Source organism: Coloeus monedula (assembly GCF_965178545.1).
Source record: "Coloeus monedula genome assembly, chromosome: 10".
In the NCBI taxonomy this organism is placed as follows: Eukaryota; Metazoa; Chordata; class Aves; order Passeriformes; family Corvidae; genus Coloeus; species Coloeus monedula.
In genome coordinates this window covers 17,415,662-17,434,009 of record NC_138790.1, presented here as the reverse complement: position 1 = coordinate 17,434,009, position 18,348 = coordinate 17,415,662, and the positions used below count along the sequence as shown (strand labels likewise).

At 51.1% G+C, this 18,348-nt stretch overlaps 1 protein-coding gene across 2 annotated transcripts in view; it reads right to left on the bottom strand.

The window, feature by feature from the left end:
- Positions 1 to 18,348, bottom strand: part of DIS3L2 (DIS3 like 3'-5' exoribonuclease 2) — a 184,511-nt gene that overhangs the window by 3,399 nt on the left and 162,764 nt on the right. For both annotated transcript variants that reach the window (XM_082288256.1, XM_082288257.1), the window contains exons 16-20: positions 6,657 to 6,840; positions 5,394 to 5,480; positions 1,302 to 1,449; positions 1,062 to 1,192; positions 730 to 834 (exon numbers count right to left, since the gene is read on the bottom strand). In XM_082288256.1, the coding sequence (XP_082144382.1) occupies positions 730 to 834; positions 1,062 to 1,192; positions 1,302 to 1,449; positions 5,394 to 5,480; positions 6,657 to 6,840 (655 nt within the window). The remainder of the gene's footprint in view (positions 1 to 729; positions 835 to 1,061; positions 1,193 to 1,301; positions 1,450 to 5,393; positions 5,481 to 6,656; positions 6,841 to 18,348) is intronic.

The window sequence follows — 18,348 nt, the reverse complement described above, 5'->3', positions numbered from 1 at the left end:
CAGGGAGAGCGTTGGGAGCATGTCCCCCAGCAGCTCTCCTCCTCCACCTTGCCTGTGGATGGGGCTGACGCTGTTTTTGCCCAGCACACTGCCTCTGCAGCTCTTTAACAACTGGGATGCAGCAGCCCGTGAGCCTGAGCCTAGTGCATAAATCAGGGGCTGCTGTGATACACCACCGGCCCATATATCACGCTCTATGTCCTGTTTAAAGATGTCATTGCCAGCCATATAACCAGGTTATTAAGAGAGGATGCTGTCACCAACTGCAGGTGCTGGCCCACAGCGCTGCTGTCACAGCCCCAGATAAACTGTCTGATTAAATGAAATGAAAACCAGCCTCGCTCCCTTTCCTTGCTTCAGATCCATGCTTATCTCTGTTCCTCTGAATCTGGCTTTATTCCCTTTTACCTGGGCTAGATCAACCCCAGCACATCACAGGGAGAAGCTGGTCCTCAGAGACTGGGCTGATCCAGACCCCCCAGTCCCTTGTGCCTGCCTGGGCTGATCCAGACCCCCCAGTCCCTTGTGCCTGCCTGGGCTGAGGGATGGAAGGGAAACTCCAGGAAGGTTCCCTCCCCTCTGGCTGGCCCAGCTCAGGCACAGCTCCGCCAGTTGCAGGGCTGGCACAAAAAGGTACCAGGACAGCCACTGCCTGCAGTGATGCCAGGCTGCTGCAGCCCTCTCTGGCAAGGCAGTGTTGATACTGTCTCACACTGGTGAGGTACTTACATTGCAGTAGATGCGCTTCTGGACTCCAAACTTCAGCACCAGGACATCAAAAGCCTTGCTCAGGACACCCATCACCATGGCTTCTGACTCCAGAGGACCACATTCCTGTCAAGAGACAGGGCTGTCACTACACAGTAGCTCTCATCCAGCAATCCCCAACAGTGTCTCCAGGTCCTGGAATCCAGCAGTGGTGGTTGCTGAGTGTGTCCTCTCACTGTCTGTCTTTCCTAAAGCCAAGTGGGCAGACACAGCCGCCTTCCCCCTTGCATCTAGGCTGGGCCTTCCCAGAGAAACCCAGAGATGCCTCGGGAGAAGATAGCCTCGGGTCTTACCCTGACAAAGACGGAGAAGAAGAGGTCAGCGCTGAGCTCCTGCACCCTCTTGGAAGCCATCTTCCGGTCATTGCAGTGATCTGCCTGCTTTTGGATGGCCTCTTTCTCCATCTTGAGGGGAGCTCTGGCACCTGCAAAGGGGACGAGTGACAATGACATGCCCATGTGCTCTCCTGCTACAGAGCCATGCCATGGCCCCTGTCCCCCAGTGCCCAGCCCATGCAGGGGAGCAGCACACACCGAGCGAGGCGGAGAGCAGGCGGTGCACGATGATGTCGGCGTAGCGGCGGATGGGAGAGGTGAAGTGAGTGTAGAACGGCACATTCAGGGCGTAGTGGTGAAAAAGGGTCTCGTCCTCCAGGACACCGGTGCAGAAGTAGAGAGCCATCTGAAGGGGGGGAGAAACGAGGGGAGGTGTGAGCAAGGGTGGTGCCATGAGGCTGGAGGGGTCTGGCTCTGCAGACACAGTGCCAGCAGCCAATGGCCCTTTGATGACGTCCTGTCTGCTGGTGGTCCTTCACCTGCTGCTCAGTTTGAGCTGTGCAGGGATGAGGCAGGCACTGCAGAAACTGAGCACAGAATAAAAGAGAGCTCTGACTGCCAGCTGACCCTGCCTGGCCCCAAGGACTGCATCAACTTTCACATCACCCATGGGTCTAAGCAGCTTCCTGCTTCTGCTCAGGCCCTGGGGCTCATTTGTCATCCTCCCATCTTCCAGGGGAGAGTCCAGCTGAGATGTTCTCCCACCAAGGGGCCTCACAGAGCAGCTCCCATGCTGGCTCTTTGGTTCTGGGTCTGGCTGCAGGCTTTACACACCCATTGTGCATGCTTGGAGAGCACTGGGAGCTGGGATGAGTGGCTTCCAAGGAGGAAGAGAGAGCCCTGCTGTGATCCCTGCTGCTCCATCCCACCGTGACAGCTGGGGAGCCAAGCGGCTGAACTGCCCATCTAAACCAACACCAGGGCAACAGCGGCACCACTGCTCAGCAGCCTCTTCAGCAGGAACCTCTCCTGTGTCATCCCACAGGTTACAGCTTTTATTTTCACATCTGTGAAACACCAGCTCTCAGGGCTGGGAAAACACCGGGGGCCAAGCCCAGGCGGGGAGGGGAGGCTCTGCAGGTCAGGGAGGTGGCGGCGGGGTCACAGCACAGTGGCGATTGAATGAACCCATTTAAAAATAAGAGCAAGTGATTTAAAAAAAACAGGAGTAGCCAGCTCTGATTACAGAGTCGTCCTGGGATCCTTGGTTTGGGCAGCTGTATCCTCCGCTCTCCAGGCCAGTGGCGCAGCCAGCTCCTGCTGAGCAGCAACGCACTGATCCGGGCAAGTAAATAGAGCAGGTTAAAAAAAGCAGCATCAGTCCCAGTCTTATTATGAGACCTAAGAGCTGGGATAGGAGCTGTGGTGGCTGCCAATTTCCACAACCCAGAATTAAATTGTTTCTGATGGACTCCACGAAGTACGGTCTCCACTCAATTAGCTCGGCTCCCACCGAATGCGGCTGGGCAGGGAGACATGCCGAGCTCCAGAGGCTGCTGCAGGAGGGGATGAGTGCCCTTGTGCTGACAGACAGCATGAAACCACAGGGAGCTTCCAGGCACTTGTGCCAGGCTTCTGGGCAGAAGGGAGGAAGGTCCCTACAATGCCAGGCACTCAGAAAGCAGAGCACCAGTCAAAGTGCTCTGAGAAAGACACTGGGAAGGGCCCATCCCTGCCCTATGCCTAGCAGTGTTTCAAGTTATGCCCCACCTTGTTTAAAATTAGAAAAGATGCTGAAGGCCCTTTGCTGCTTGCTGTTGCCTGGAGCACTTTGTCTTGATGGATGTGCTGGCCATTGTGGGGTCCAGCACCATTTTGGACACCCTTTTGGCAGCTCATGACCCTCACTGACATTTGCAGCAGCTTGGGTATCACAAGAAAAATACTCCCCTAGGCCACGGAAGGGTTACACCCTGCAGGGAGCCCCGCCTGACACATATCTGACACCTGTCCTCTCCACCGTGACAGCACAACCCGGTGACATCAGCCTGGCATGAAGCAGATGTTTTCTCATTAACAGATTTGACTCACAAGTGGTCTCAAATCCCCAGGGTTTGCTGCAATCCCTGGAGAACTGCGAGGAGACTGGAAATAAATCAGCCCCAGCCAACCAGGGGCAGCTTTGCTCTCACGGACAGATTGAATCCCTGAGTGACTGAGCCCCTGAAAAATGGTGTGTCGCTGCTCCTTCATCTGTTACAAGGCTCCTGGCATGCCAATCCAGGCATTCCCTCAGGCACACACATTACCAGTTGCTTCCCAATTCCCTCCTCCTCCAAGAGGCTGATGTCTTGACCACCAGCACGCAGTGAAGACGGAAGACACAGGCTTGGCACGACCAGAGGTTAAACCTGTGGACAGGTTGTTTAGGCTGATTTAGCTGCCGCCTTGTCCCTGAAACATCAGCTTTATCACTGGGAGCTGGGACGTATGCAGGGATACAGGTGACTTCTCACTGCCCCGACCAGACGGGCTCGCTGCACCATCTGTCAGGGCAATGGCCCAGCCCTCGCCACCGGCCTGGGCCCCTCAGTGGCTGTGCTCTGCAGCTGCCAACACTCAAATCTGTCCTCTCCCCCATAAGGGACTGCAACATCCAGCAGGATGGGGCTGATTCTTCCATCTGCTCTCATGCTGGTGGCAGACAGCAAAAAATATACTCCTCACAGGGAAAGCTCATTCCTCCTGGAAGCTGTTTGCCGCTTTCCGAGGGGGTTTGCCTATAATGGGAGTGTGCAAGGCAACAGGTTTGCCACATATGAGTGGACTGCACAGCACACCTGAACACACAGGCACCTTTGTCTTCTGATGATGGAATGAGGCTAGATCCTGCCAAAATAATGTCTCGTGGAATATCTCCTTTAAAAGCGCCTCTTTGTCTGGTGTGTACTGTGCAGAAGACTTCATGCCCAAAACCTTGATACCTCTTTCATGTAATAATCTAACATGTATTCACAGGGCTAAACCTTAATGAGAGCCACTGTGAGGTATCTGAAGACACTCCCACCACTTCTCCAACCACAGTCTCAGGACACCACAGAGGCAAGATCTCAGCAAGCCAGTGGGTCCCCAAAAGCCCATCTCCCCCTTGGTGCCACTGCAGAACCCAGTTACTTTCTCCTTGCTCATCCACCCTGGCCAGCAGCCAGGCTTGCTTCACGTACTGCTACTGGCAAAGCCCAGGCTTGTGCCACAGTCAGCATGACCAGAGAGGGACTCAAAGGAATTTGTGTCACCAGTGCACCTTCTGCCAGAAAAGGAGGATGTGAGAGATGAGACCAGGATAACCCAAAGCAGGACACGGGATCTGGGACAACACATCCAGCTCCAGAGGACACTCCCTGCTCTTTACAAAGCAGCCCTCCTGAGCTGGACACACATGAGGGGGTGATTTACTAAATGGCCTCATACCCCAGTCCCAGTTGCAAACAAGCATTAAGTCCCAGAAGCAGGACTTCAGGCAACTGCTAATGAGTAAATGAAGCAAATAAGCTAATTAGAAGAGTGACAGTCAAATGAGTGACGTTGGGAAGATGATTCATTCCTGCAGTGATAAGCAGGCCACAGCAGAGAGATAATTTCAGGAATGTGCCCCTTCTCCCTATTGGGTAGGACTTTCCTCAGAAGACGTTGTGCTGTGCCTAGCTGCAAATGCAGGTGATGCCTCACAAGAAGTTTTTTTGATGGTGATAAACACCCAAGTAAGTGTCCTGAGCTACAAATGCACCAAACATGACAACTGGTGTGAGCAGCACAAGTCTCCATTGCAGAGACTGTCAAAGAAAGCCACCTGGGCTGGAGGGAGACCGAAGGGTTTCCAGAACTTTCCTGCTTCCAAGAGCAGGTACCAGACTGTGCTTATGGCCAGTTCCACACCCCTACTCTTAATTCCTTCTTTGGACCAGTTGGGATATCACAATGTGAAGAAATGGCACAAAACATGAACCATGGAGCCCACCACCAGCTCCTTGTGAGTCTCCTAACAGCCCTCAGACAACTTCAAGGGTGAAACATCCCAACAGGGACACTGTAAGCAGTGAGGAAAGACTCAGCCTGACCTTGCCATCCAGTGAAGCTTTGTTGCTCAAGGGATACTCCCACGGCCAGCTGCACAGGGCTGGAGGCACTGGACGAAGCTGCTGGCAGCTCTGGAACACCACATTCAGTGTTCATTCACTCCCCCTGTGTGCAACAACCAGCTTGGTAACGCAGAAGGGGTGAGAACTGAAGATGGAGCCACAGCAGAAAAGCTACAAGCAGACATGCCCGACAGCACAGCGCTGTTCTCACCTGCATGGGCCTGGAGAACATGTAGGTCAGCACTTCTTTCCTTGCTCTGGAATACTGGTCAGCACCAAATGTTTCACTTAAGCTTTTCTGGAGGAGAAAAGAGAGAGCATCCAGTGTTGGCATGTTATGGTGGTAAAGGGACCCAGGCAGATCTCACTGGTGCTAACAGCAGCCTGTCAAAGCCAAATTCCCCTTTTTCCTGCAAATCCCCTTGTAAGCCAAAAGGTGCACATGAAATTGGGCTTTGCCCAGCAGCCCAAGTAGGACTGCACACACGGTCCTGAGCACTGGCTCTTCTCTGGGGGTCAATGGCAGGGAGCACCTGGGGCATGGGGACTGCTGGCTCTGTCCCCAGTTGTGCAGCGTGAGAGAGAGCCTGTAAACTCTCTCCTGACCTGTGCCTGGCTCCCATCCAGCTTCTGAGAGCTTCAGCACAGGGACTAATGGGACTCTGGGGAGACATGGATATGGGAGGTCACTGCCTGGGGCTAGCAGTGAGGAAGGGCTGGAGGGTTCAAAGTACAGGAGAAGAGCTGAGTGAGCAGCCTTGCATCTGCTGACATAGGCTGGGCACAGCCAGCAAATGGGGAAAGCAGTCCCAGCTGATGGAGGGGCGTGCAGGAGGCCAGCGGGGATGGGATTAACAGAGGATTATCCACAGTCCAGTTGCAGTGAGTAAAGAAAATCCTGGAACCTGCGCTGTGCTATTCAGCTGGAGTTCAGCCTCAGGACACGCTCAGCAGAGGAGTGGTTGGATACTTCTTGCACTGGCTGCATCTGACCTTTCCCAGCACTGCTCTCCAGTCCTTCCCAGTCACCCCGCTCCCCACCCTGCCCTCCCTGAGACCTGCAGCAGCCCAGACAGAAACAGCCCCTTGCAGAGCTACTTTCCTTGTGGTATGGATCAAATTCCCTGCCTAGGACCTGCCCAGAGAAGGAAATCTGAGTGTCTCAGTGAGTGCTCTTGCACTGAAACATCCTTCCCATTGCAGAGAGGGCAGTGCAGGGGTCACTTGCAAGGTCCTTCCCACCCTGCTCTAACCTCTGTGCACAACATGGCTGACCAGGACAGGCTGGGCCACCCCTGCCCAGCACTAATGGGATCAACAGCGTGTGAGGGAGGTGTTTTGTTTTGGCATGGCATAGTTGTCAGCTTTTCCTGGGCAGAGAGGGACAGAGAATAAAGCACACGCTGCCACAAACACACCACCATGTAGCTGCCCACCCGCGGCCCCCATGGCCCTGCCAGGCCAGTGCACTCACATGCAGGGTCCCCGCACTGCTGAAGTCAATGTCGAGGCCGACTTGGTTGCAAAAGTCCATGAGGTCTTTCAGCAGCTTGGTTTGGGGCGGGGGGTGGCGGCGGAGGAAGGCCTGCTTGGGGAAGGAGCGGTAGATCTGATGGGCCACGGCCATGTTTGCCAGCAGCATGAACTCCTCCACCAGCCTGCGGCACAAGAAAAACAACCCCAGGCCCCGGTTAGACAGGGGAGGCCCCTTGGAAGCCAAGCCAGTCCACAGTGATGGGAACTAATACGACACAGGGGGACAGGGGAGCAGCTTGCAGTTGCTGTCATAAGCACAGATTAGCTGTGAGACTGCAGCAAATCCCCCCCAAATTCTCACTTTCTAGCAGAGGCTTCCCCAGGGACTCAGAGTAAGCTGTCCTGCTGGTGCAGACAAGCAGAAGTCAGTGATAAATTGACAGCTTAAATTAGGATAAAATAATCTCCCTTTAGGTCATTGTATCTCCTGAAACGCTTGACAAGCAAAACAAAAGCCATGTGAAAGATAGCACGGAAAACAAACACACATCTCTGTCTTCCTGGGCCAGAGAAAACAGCGTCTCGCTCGCTCCCCCATCCCAAGCTCGACATGTGTGGTCAGGCCCAGCCACCGAGCCCTGCTCCACGCCAGGCTCCCACCCACAGCACAACACAGCACTGTCCCCAGGCAGGATAAGCCACCAGTGCTGCTCCAGTGGGGCTGCCTTTGGCATCCAGGAGATGCAGGGACTCCACAGGCTCCTCTAGACAACCTGCAGACTGGTGGGGTACTCCAGCTTGGGGTGAGCCCCTCACTTTCCATCTCTGAATGTACATGCATCGCATGGAAACCTCTGGGGCTACACAGTGCTAAGGAAAGCAATCCCAGCACTAGGGATCATTGGTGTGTGTATGGGTTGTGCTACCAGCAGCAGGGCTGTGCCACGGGGACTTGTTTAACTGGGCTTGATAAGCAAGAGATGTGCTCAACTGGGCTTCCTGCTATTTCCTGCATGTATTCTCAGGGCTCCTAACTGGTGCTAATTGCCAAAAAAGATAATAGATTTACAGAAGTAACCTCATCCTCCCAGCAATGCCTGAGTGAGCTGTTGCTGATTATGCCAGCTCAGTCTCATCGCTCCTGCAGGCAAAGCAGTCATTTTGCAGGGCTGGCTGGGGCACCAGGGCTGGAGCTGGCATTCCTGCAGCTCCCGGCCCTGGCCACTGCTGGGGAGACTGGCCAGGTGAGATGTGGAGGATGCTGCACTCCTACAGCAGTGATACATTCCCAGCCTGGGAGTACTTGCCAAGAACTTGAAAGAGAAAGGAAATAAAGACAAGCTCAGCAGAGGAATAAGCACCTGACAGTGATAATCAGCAGCAGAAATATTAGTCTTTAATGGGAAGGAGCTCCCTTATTAAGAGCCCTGTGGATTCTCACAGAGGGTTTTGTGCCAGAGGCCAACACTTCAGGCCCCACAAGGAGGGCAGGAGGGACATCCTGGCAGTGTGGGCAGTGTGGGCAGGACGGGAGTAGCACAGCCTAAATGGGAATGGGCTGCCCACCCTGTCCCCTGGAACACCTGCCCATGGGGATATGCTACCAGAGGCCACGGGCTGGGTCGGGGGTGGGCAATGCCCTGTGACCCGAGCAGGATCAGGACACACTCCTGAGGGGCCACTTCCAAGAGGGCTGAGCCAGGCTCTTGCTGTTCCTGTGCAGCTGAACCGGCAGATGGCAACCTCGGTCCCTCTATGGCCAGCGGCTCCAGGGGGTGAGGGACAGTGTGGCCCCGGGGCACTGGGCACCCCGGCCGTGGGACAGCCAGTGGCAGCCAGGGGGCTACGGCCCGGCCATGCCCATCTCCTGAGAGAGGGTGACACACCACTCTCACACCAGCGGCACGGGAGGGACAGTGGCCTGAGGACAGGTGTGAGGCTGTGCCAGCCCATGCTCACACCTGGGAAGCCCTTTCTGCCCGAGCCAGGTCACAGCGAGGCACGGAAAACAGGGCAGACTGCAAAAGGCAGTGCCTCTCCTTCCCATGGGCTTTGGTGCCAGGAAAGAGGGAGACATTTCCAGCATTATCCTCAGCTACACAGCTGCACACTCAGGCGAAGGTTGGCCATGGAGTCCCAGCATCTCCCTTGAACTGTGGCCTCTATGGAAGGAGATGCAAACCCGTTTTTAAGGACAAAGCAATAAATACCTGTGAACAAAATCTCCTCTTTGTCACAGGCAACACGTGCTCATTGCACATCCCAGAGATGAACACTGAAAGCAAATGCTGCAGCAGACCCTGCCATTCCTGTTCCTGCTGTGCACTGAAGTGTGAAGTCTTCATCTCTTATCTACAGTGACACTTTTGGCTGGATGCAATTTCTACCTGATTATTAAGTTCTGCATTTTGTTTTACCATTCTGGGGCCTGGGCTTTTACAATTTCCTGGAGATATCCTCATTCTGATGTTGTAGGTACTGAATGGAAGCTCATACCTGAGCACCCTCCTGCCAGGGACGCTTTTATTCTTGAAGTAAAACTAACAGCATAAACTACCAATTTTGCTCTGCAAAATCCCATCCTGGGAAGCACCCAGGAGCTTTGCACCCATGACAGGGTGTGCAGGATGTGACTATGGATATTCAGAACTGAAAAACTATTCTTGCTCTCTCACCCAAAGGCAGAGGCAGGCTCTGGGAGATGCATCTGCAGTTCGGGCTTTCAAGGAGCAGGTAACATGGATAAGGCTGGACACTGTCCTGTATTTGGGAGGAAAAGAAGCCCCAGGATCTGATCGGTTGGTTTGTGTCAGCTCAGGTTAACAAACCAGAGTGCCCTGGAAGGCCACAATTCCCTCTGGGCTGAGGCCAAAACTCCCTGCAGGGACAGAAGGTCCTTCCCAGCTCTGGATCTCTGGGGGGGTGCTCCCCAAATGCACCCTGCTGCAGCAGTCCTGCAAGCTTGAAAGGGAAGAGTGTGGGGCTGCTCCCTAACTCCTAGTCAGATTTGTTCTAAACATCAGGAGTTCAGGGAGAGGAAAGCAGCTTCCAGAAGGCACAAGTCGCAGTTGGGGTAATCCAGAACATGTGAGAGCTTGCCAGGGTCAGAGGGAACAGGCTGGGGACAGTGAAGGAGCTTGCACCTGTGCCTGGAGTTAAGCCACGTCACCTCTTCCAGCAGAGCAATGGGGTCGGGGCTCAGGACACAAGGAAGGAGACAAGATCTGGATGAAACACCTCGATGTGGTGACCTCACTGCACCTGAAAGGAAAACCTTATTCCCAAGAGGAGCTCATGCTGAGACTGCATGGGATGTTGGTGACTCAAGAGGACGAGCCAGGACTAGGACTGCCCATGATGCTGGCAAGGCTTCAGGTGCTGAGGAGCTGGAGGGCACAGCAAAGCTGCTGCCTTCCTCCCCTCCCCACGTGGCCTTTCAGTTGCACTTCTAGTTCATGTTCTCACCAGGGCTTCAACTCAGCAAACACTACACTGTGGCTTGAAGAAAAGCAATGGATGCTGGGGCTGGTAGGAGCAGAGGACGGCCGGCAGAGCAAGGACTCAGCCCAGTGCCTGATGTTGCTGGGAGCTGTGCTGAAGCCCTGCAGGTCAAACGACAAGAGGTTTTGGGGTTTCTGTGGGTTTTTTCTTAAAACAGCCGAGCTTGGACTCTGGCTCAGTGTAGCTGGCAGACAGGAGTACAAAGAAAAATATTTCATGGCTAAAAAAACGGAGACAGAAAGACTGGTCCATCTGAATGCGCACTGAATGAATCCCATGTGAAATGCATTCTAACGGCATCGCTACAGTTTCCTCTGGATTAGCTGAGCTATCCTTGGCTCCTGGCTCCATAAAATCCCATAAACAATCTGATCTGAACTTTTGCCCTTTCTGTGCAGATGTGAGGTTTCCTCTGCCATCCCACAGACTGGGCTAGGGGTCAACAGGTGGCTGTCCCTCCCGTAGGTGCCTGCCCCTCCCATAGGTGCCTGCAGATCCCAGCTGTCCTGCTAACCACGCTGCAGGAGGGAGCATTTCCAAACCTGTTCCATGCATCATTTAACATGTGCACATGTGAGGGGAAGGAGAGGGAGTGATGGGATGGCTTTTGAGCCATATAACATGTACATCTCCTGTCAGCTCTTTCAACAGTCAGATTTTGCTTATGAGTTATGTGGATGAAACTCATCCTCAGCCTGCCTTATGCAAGAGGTCAGATGGAGTGTATGGCTTACACTCACCTCTGAGTTTCAAATGTGACCAGGGCATGCCAGTGCCTACATCTCACCAACTTCTGGGGAGATGCTCCTGAGATGGTCTTAAATGCAAGTCTTGGTGCTTTTCAAAGTATCTTTCATAGTCACAACTTCTGTAGGCCAACAGTCACCTGTGAAACCATCCAGCTGAAGTGGCTTGACGACATCTCAATTACAGCCCCAAATGCAAGCTACTGGGCTGTAACTCCTCTCAGACAGCTCCTTCCAGCACCAAACATCTATGAGATGTGGAAAGAGGAGCTACACATTCAGACCCTTGACCTCCTTTAGTATTAGCATTACTATTTGCTCCACTGAAGGTTAGGTAGACCCTTCTCAATCCCTGGATAGCAACCTTGAAAAACTACTGACGCCCTCAGCAAGTTGTTTGTTTGATGGCAAATAAAAAAAATGTTTTCTCATGGCAAATCTCTGCAAAGAGAGGCAGGGCAAGTAAAATGCCTGTTTGGCTGCTTGTCTCCATAGCAATGCAGCTAGGCTGCACAGCAGCCATCGAAGTGCCCACTATCTCTGATTAACTTGACAAATGACATTAGCTAAGCAGGGTTTGCCAAAAGGGAGAGACAAGGAGTACTTTGTGTGCAATCCAGTAAGTGCAGGAAGGAGGCAGGCAGCTTCCTTAAAGCAAAAGTACACTAAAACACCTGCTGTTCCACAAGAGTAACAGAACCAGGGACTTCAGAGCAAATGGCAGTGAGGTGGGGCTGGACAGATAAGCACAGCTCTTCCCCTACACTGCCTTCTTCACCTTCATCCCTTCCTGCAAGATGTAACTGATGGGTACATCCAGGTTTTGGAAGAGTTATCACAGCTGAGGTGTGAGAGAGAAACCCAAAACACTACACAGCTCTTTCATGGCAGGGTTCTTGGCTTTTGACAGACTGGAGAAGTTGGTCTTTTCTTCACATGTAGCTCACTGTGGAAACCTGCTCCCAAAAGGACAGAGCTGAGCTGTTCTGAGCTGGAGTCTGAGCCCCCCTTCCAACGGTGGTACCTCTGGCTGGGTGAGCTGCCACCAAGTAATCCCCAGCATCTTTTCAGCAGCTCAGACTAGAGCCAAATGTGACCAACCACTTCTACAGGGGTTACCAAACTTCTTTCTCCTAACCCCTTACAATATCTCATCTGCTCCTCAATCTCATCTCTCCCTCATAGCACTTACTCCCTCCTACAAAAGGAACAAGACTTCTGCTGTTCTAATTTCTTCCCATCTATGCATGGATTTACCATCCCAGCTCAGCATGGGTTTGTGCTTCAAGCTGCAGTCAAAGGCCTCTGGTTTCTCAACCTGTATCTATGTGCCTGCCTCAGGTGTGTCCAGCTCCATGCTGCGTCCAAGCAGGGTTCCGACAGTATAGCTTTGAAAGCATCACACTTGAACCAAACAGTGCCACGAGAGGCTGGTGCTGAGAAAGGCAGCCCTGATGTGTTTGTGTGTGTCTGAGAGGGCTCTAAAGACACTGATGGATTTATGTTCCCTTGCTAAGGGCAGTACACTGCTGAGAGCCCGCACTCTTTGCTGGCTTGGAGGGGATAATTGCTACAGCACAATCTCATAACAAACAGAAGATCTACAGCCACCCCCTGCGAATGGGACTCTAAATCCTGCTGCATTCACCCACAAAGTCACCTTCCACAAAAGGCTGCAAATAGTCCTGTACACATCCAACAGGAGCAGCATCAGCTGAAGGAAAACAGTAAAGAAAAAGCACCATGGCTCAACCAGCAAACCCTCTCCAGGGTGTTAAGTCCAAAGACGCTGGATGTGGTATGACTTTTTCTTCTTTTCTTTAAATCGTGTTCGTTTATTTTTGATTACAGCTCTTCCATGAAGCAGAGGAACTTGAGAGGTTTCTATAAAAGCTCTTCTAAAACCAACATTAGCTAATCCCACATCTCCTGAGAGCACAGCCAGTGACAGAATCATGCTCTTTGGTGAGTAGCTGGGCTGGCACTTGCAATGGCTCTGTTCCATGCAAAATTATGCAAGAACAGTGTGCTGTTTTCTTGGTGACACTCTGCCTGTCCAACAAACAGGAGCATCTTCAGCCATCCACTCTGGAACAAAACTGCTGCCTGAAGAGCCATGAAAATCAAATCCCCTATTATCCAAAAAAATTGGACTGCAGTGTTGCATATGAGCCTTGCAATGTTGGTGTGGAGCTCCTGTTGCCAGTGACAGTTGCCAAAAGACCAAAAGACCTACTTTTTTTTTGAAAGAAAAAGTAGTAAAAGGCAAGAATGCTGGCGGTTCGTGGCTTGATGAAAGTTATTTGTGCTCCTCTCACAGCTAGCAGTAGCCTTGCACAAAGCATAGCTGAATAATGGAATTACTCCACTTTCTGAGATTGCTCAATTAGCTCTTGGTTAAAACTGCTAACATTGAAACTTGATGAGAATAGCAGCTCTGAGGCAGTTTTAGATTCATTTCTTACTAAGCTAGAATGGCTTTTCCCTATAATGAACTCCCTTTCCGGGGTATAAAGAATGCCCTTTATATTAGCTATGGTGCCTTCCCAGTAATAGATGCCTACAACACAAATGCATGGGGAGGGTTCTCTGAATACAAATGTCACTTATGGACCACTCTCACACCTTGAGGCTGGAAATGCCACAAGACTGCTCTCTTTGCTTTATCCAAATTATCTGCGGTACAGTGGAAAACTGTTTTAAGCTCTCAGTACTGACGCTGGGCTCTTGAAGGCATTTGGCATGATTAGGAATTAACTGCTCAAAGCCTGATGTACTGGTTTGCACGCAGGGATTTAGACCACTAGAAAAACCTCAGCCATTTGCCTGAGTTCCTGTGAAATTATCAACGTCACTTTGCAGCCCTGTTAAATGAAATTGCTGACTTCATCTGGCAGCACAACGTCAGGCCAGACGTCGCAGTGCTGGATGGCACGAGTGGCCACAGAGCCTTTGGCATCTCTTGTCTCTCAGCTCTGTGGGTGGAAAATGCACCCTGCTTGGCCTGGAGCTCCTCACTCTCATCTGTGGTTCATATGGAAGGGATAAAGTCAATACCTGCCTGTCCTACCATCCTCCATCCTGTCTTGATTCAAATGGCATCATTGGACTGAAGTGTCGGTGTTGCAGAGGACGCAGTCACTGGGGGCTGTGCCTCTTCATTAAAGGTTAATATGACTGCAGTCTGCTCCTTTTTGTGCAAATTGGTGACAATCTTCAGACTCCTGGCATGGTACTGAAGTGCCCCTCTGTGCCAAAACAGAGTCTTCAGCTGCTGTGGGCCAGGGATGAAAGCTTAGACCTGCACCCATGTGCTGGGCCACACACAATGTGGAAGCACAACTTCAGCAGGGTTCCTCATACTCAGCTCCAGTGTTCTCCATAATTTTCTCAGGGCTATCGTATCTTTGAGCCCAGGGCAGAGGACTTTACCCTCAGCATCACATACAGAGGGAGATCTCCATCCAGGAATGGCCTTCCTATCTCAAGAAATCCCTTTTTTAATGGGCCCCAAAGAAGCCCATGGAATGCTGCTCGCTCAGTGTGGGCACACAGCCTCATACACATCCCCTTCTAGGAAAGCCTCCAGTCCCCAGGGCTGCGTGGCACTGCCACACCGACCTCGCACCTGTGCTGGGTGTCAGCACTGAAGTGACAGCAACGTTAAAAACCCTCCCTGAATGCACAACCCCTTCACCTTCGTGGGGAAGACAATGTGAAAGAGTTTGCAATCCTTGAGTTTATCTCCAGGAGCTGTGCAGTTTGGAATCCCAGCCCTGCTTCCCACAGATCTGTGTCAGATCCATTTTGTCTTTCGAAGGAGCCACCAGCTCACCAAGATCTCATCTCTCAGAGGCAGTTATGATGGCAGGGGCCCTGCTCCCACTCTGCAGGGCCACAGGGAAGGGATAAGGATGGATCACTAATGCACAATGCTCATCTAACACATCTCATGACAGCGATGGGCTGGCAAGCCTTACATCTGGGAATGCATTAGGATGCTCCCAAGCAAGGGTGCTGCCCAGCCACCCAGGGCCAGAGCAGGGACCTGAGACTTGAGTTTTCTCCAGCCCATGGCAATTCTTGGTGGGTGAATGAGCTCAGAGCCAGGCTGGGGTTGGAATGGGACAGAGGAGAGGGGAGATACCTCACAGCCAGCACCCACAGCCAGACTGGCAGTTCACATTCCTGAGACATGCACTCTGATATGGCACTGGCTCTGAAATCACGGCTTATGACAAGACACATAATATTAATGTCATCCAGAGCCTGGCTAAGAGGAGAATGGAAAGAATTCCTGAATGAATGCAGACAGCCCCTCTGCTGACGGGAAAGTCTCCAGCCCCACACATTAGGCCAGCATTGCCTGTTATCAGACTGCCTTTCCACTGGAAGGAGGAAGCAGGAATGAAAGGCACTTTCCCTTGCCATTAAAAGTTTATGCAAGTGATTTATGGGTCAGAAAAATTAGCAAACCCATTGCTGAGTGCTCCATACAGCAGCGTGTGTTACGTGGCTGCTGACCAGAAATGCCAAGACCCATTAGGTGGAAGCAAAGGGCAGCACAATGGAAAGTTAAAGATGCTTTTTGCCGATTTAATTAATTAGCCAGGTCTTTTCTCCATCCCCTGCAGCCTTCATTAACGTAATGTTGAAGTGAAGAAATATTAACAATTCAGACAACACATTAATATTAACACAACACCTGCAAAATGCAAATGTAAGTCCATTAGGTAAACATGATCTTAAGCCATTGAGGCAGAATTAATACTCTGACATTTCCTAGCACAAGTATCCTGCAGAAATACTCTCCATCACTTATGCTCCATTCTAAGCCATGGCCCCTGGTACATGGGGGGCTCCTCATCTGTTACTAGTCCCTGAAAGGATGAGAAAAACTTACATTTCTATTAAGACATTTGCCTGTTCCATATGGAAAGTGTCTTACTAAAGCCATGTCATGAACCAGAAGGATCAAAAGGGATTTTTAAAAGGATTTTATCTCTGTGCCAGCAAGGGATGGAGATAAAACCTGAGTCTGATAGCTTGTAAATATTAACCTACACTTGGGAATGCTCCAGAACATCAGCTTTCTATTATGGTGGTTTCATCTGAGACAAGTTTTTATTAAGGGAGAAACAAACAGTTAATCACCCAGAGAACTGATAGTGCCACAGGGAGTCACAGAATGCTGGAACTAGCCTTCCTGTTCCACATTCCCCATCAGCTAATGTCCTCCCAGACATTCCTGCAGAGGAGACATTCACATCCTGTGTGTGTTACATCCTTCAGCCTTTGGATTTGCTTTTTCCCAGTTTACCTGACATTAAGGAGTTGATTACTTCCAAAGCAGGAGACAATCTGATGGATAAGGGGGAAATAAAGAATACTGGATGAACATTCCAGACTAGAAGCATACTCCGAGATAGTCAATGACTGGGAGAGCATACATCTACCAACCAGGATGTGATCCAGGGACAAACAAGAAGGAGTCTGCAGAAACTTCATGAAGAGATGAATAACAAAAGGTAACAAAAAAAAAAGTTTAAAATACCAAAAACATGGAAAGTAATCTACATAATCTGGCAGCCAAAGGCAATGGTGGCATGAGAGCTCAACATACACCCCTGATGTTCATGAAGTCAAAGTCAGGCAGTGACTTGCTAACTAATGCCCTCTTCTGCTGCAAGTCTCTGGTCCAAGCAATGCAGGATAACTTCAAAGTTGGATCAGGTTGGCCTTTTCCAGTTGAGTTCTTGCAATCTCCAAGTTCAAGTTTCTCACAGCCTCTCTGGGTGCCTGTTCCAGTTCTTAACCATGCTCACAAGTGCTGTTTGGGCTCATGGGAAGAGACCTCCAGGAGAAGCAATCACTCAGACTGGCCAGCCTTCAGCAAGAGTCTTGCCAGAGGAGGACTGCTCAGGAGAAACTGGCTCCAGATCAAGGGAATCAGAATGACCACTGGGACTACTGGTTCTGAGAAGATCCGTGTCAGAAAAACACATGCAACTTATCAAGTTCCCAAGGTTCCCAGCAGACAACACCCAAAGGCAGGTGCTCTCTGGCCATGGGATGCTCTGCTGGGGGTGCTGCTTTCCAGGCAGGGCTGTGGATCAGGGCTCACAGCACCGCCCAGCACGGCTCTGGTTCAGCCTCAGATTTGCAGTTGTAGCACTGAGTGTGGGCAGGTTAAGGGGAACAGTTGTATCAATACAGAGCCAGGGATCCAGCTGGCTCTGGCTGTATTATTCTTGGTCTGAAATGATTGCAAAGCACAACACATGAACCTTCTGGTTACCAGGATTTTCAAAGACATGGAAACCCGAGGTGGAGGGGAATAAGGTACGGGGGACACCGACAGCCGACTGGGGTTAAAACAACCAATAAAAGTTGGCAGGGAGATGAAAGGAAAATGGGCAACACAGAATTTGGGGGTGATGTTTTCTAAATATGCTACTGAAATACTCTGGATAACTTCTGCTTTCAAGCAGCCTCTTGGCAGATTAAAATGTCCCAGAAGGTTTTACATCCAGCTCCTATGATCTTAAACTAAATATTAGGTGAGAGAAATATGCTTCTAAGGAAAAGTCAAACATAGCCCTGAGTAAAAAACAATGATCAGGAGAATGAACGTATTGGGTTTATTGAATATACAACTAACATCAGTTTTCTTGCCCAAAAAATAAAGCCAAGGGAATAAAATGCAGAGATGAGCAGAATGGAAAACCTGCAGGAAATTTAGGCAGTCTGCCCCCACCCTGCATATTTCCCCAGGCAGGACTCTCACCCTGTCTGGCCTCAGCCGGCAGGCTTGGAGCTTTGCCTTGAATTCCTAAGAGAGCCTTACCCCCTCTGCAGCAGGACAGGCTCAAGGCACAATGGGTCTTTTCCATCTGTAACCTCTCTCCCTTGACTTTTATGTGCATCGATTCAAAAGCTGTTTGATTTACTGATGCAGGGGCTGTGAAGAGTCTGGTTTGGTCTAAGAACAGCCTGAGGTTAAAGGCAGCAATGCAATTTCACCACCCTGTCCATTACAAGAAAATGATCAGATCTGGATTTATAGTCATGTTCCAGCGAGCCCACACATCACAGCAGGCTGAAATTAGCATCATTTACACAACAGGATTGAGGAAAAATGGATAAACATCCCACTGGAGCTGGACACCCCATAGAGAAAGCCGAGTGGTGTGGGAGCAGGTCCTGAACAGCACCTTGGAGGGTGTGTGTGGCTGTGGGTGACAGAGAGCTGTTTGTCTCCAGATGGAGCTACTTCCAGCCAGATGGCAGATGAGGATAGATGAGGCAGTTTCAATGAGACCATAACAGGTGAGGAGGATGAGTGGCATGGGACCTATCACTGTAAGCAAAGGAGAATCGTATCCTTCAAGTCCAGAGATGGATATGATGACTCTCCAGAGCTGGATTATTAAGAAAGGACTT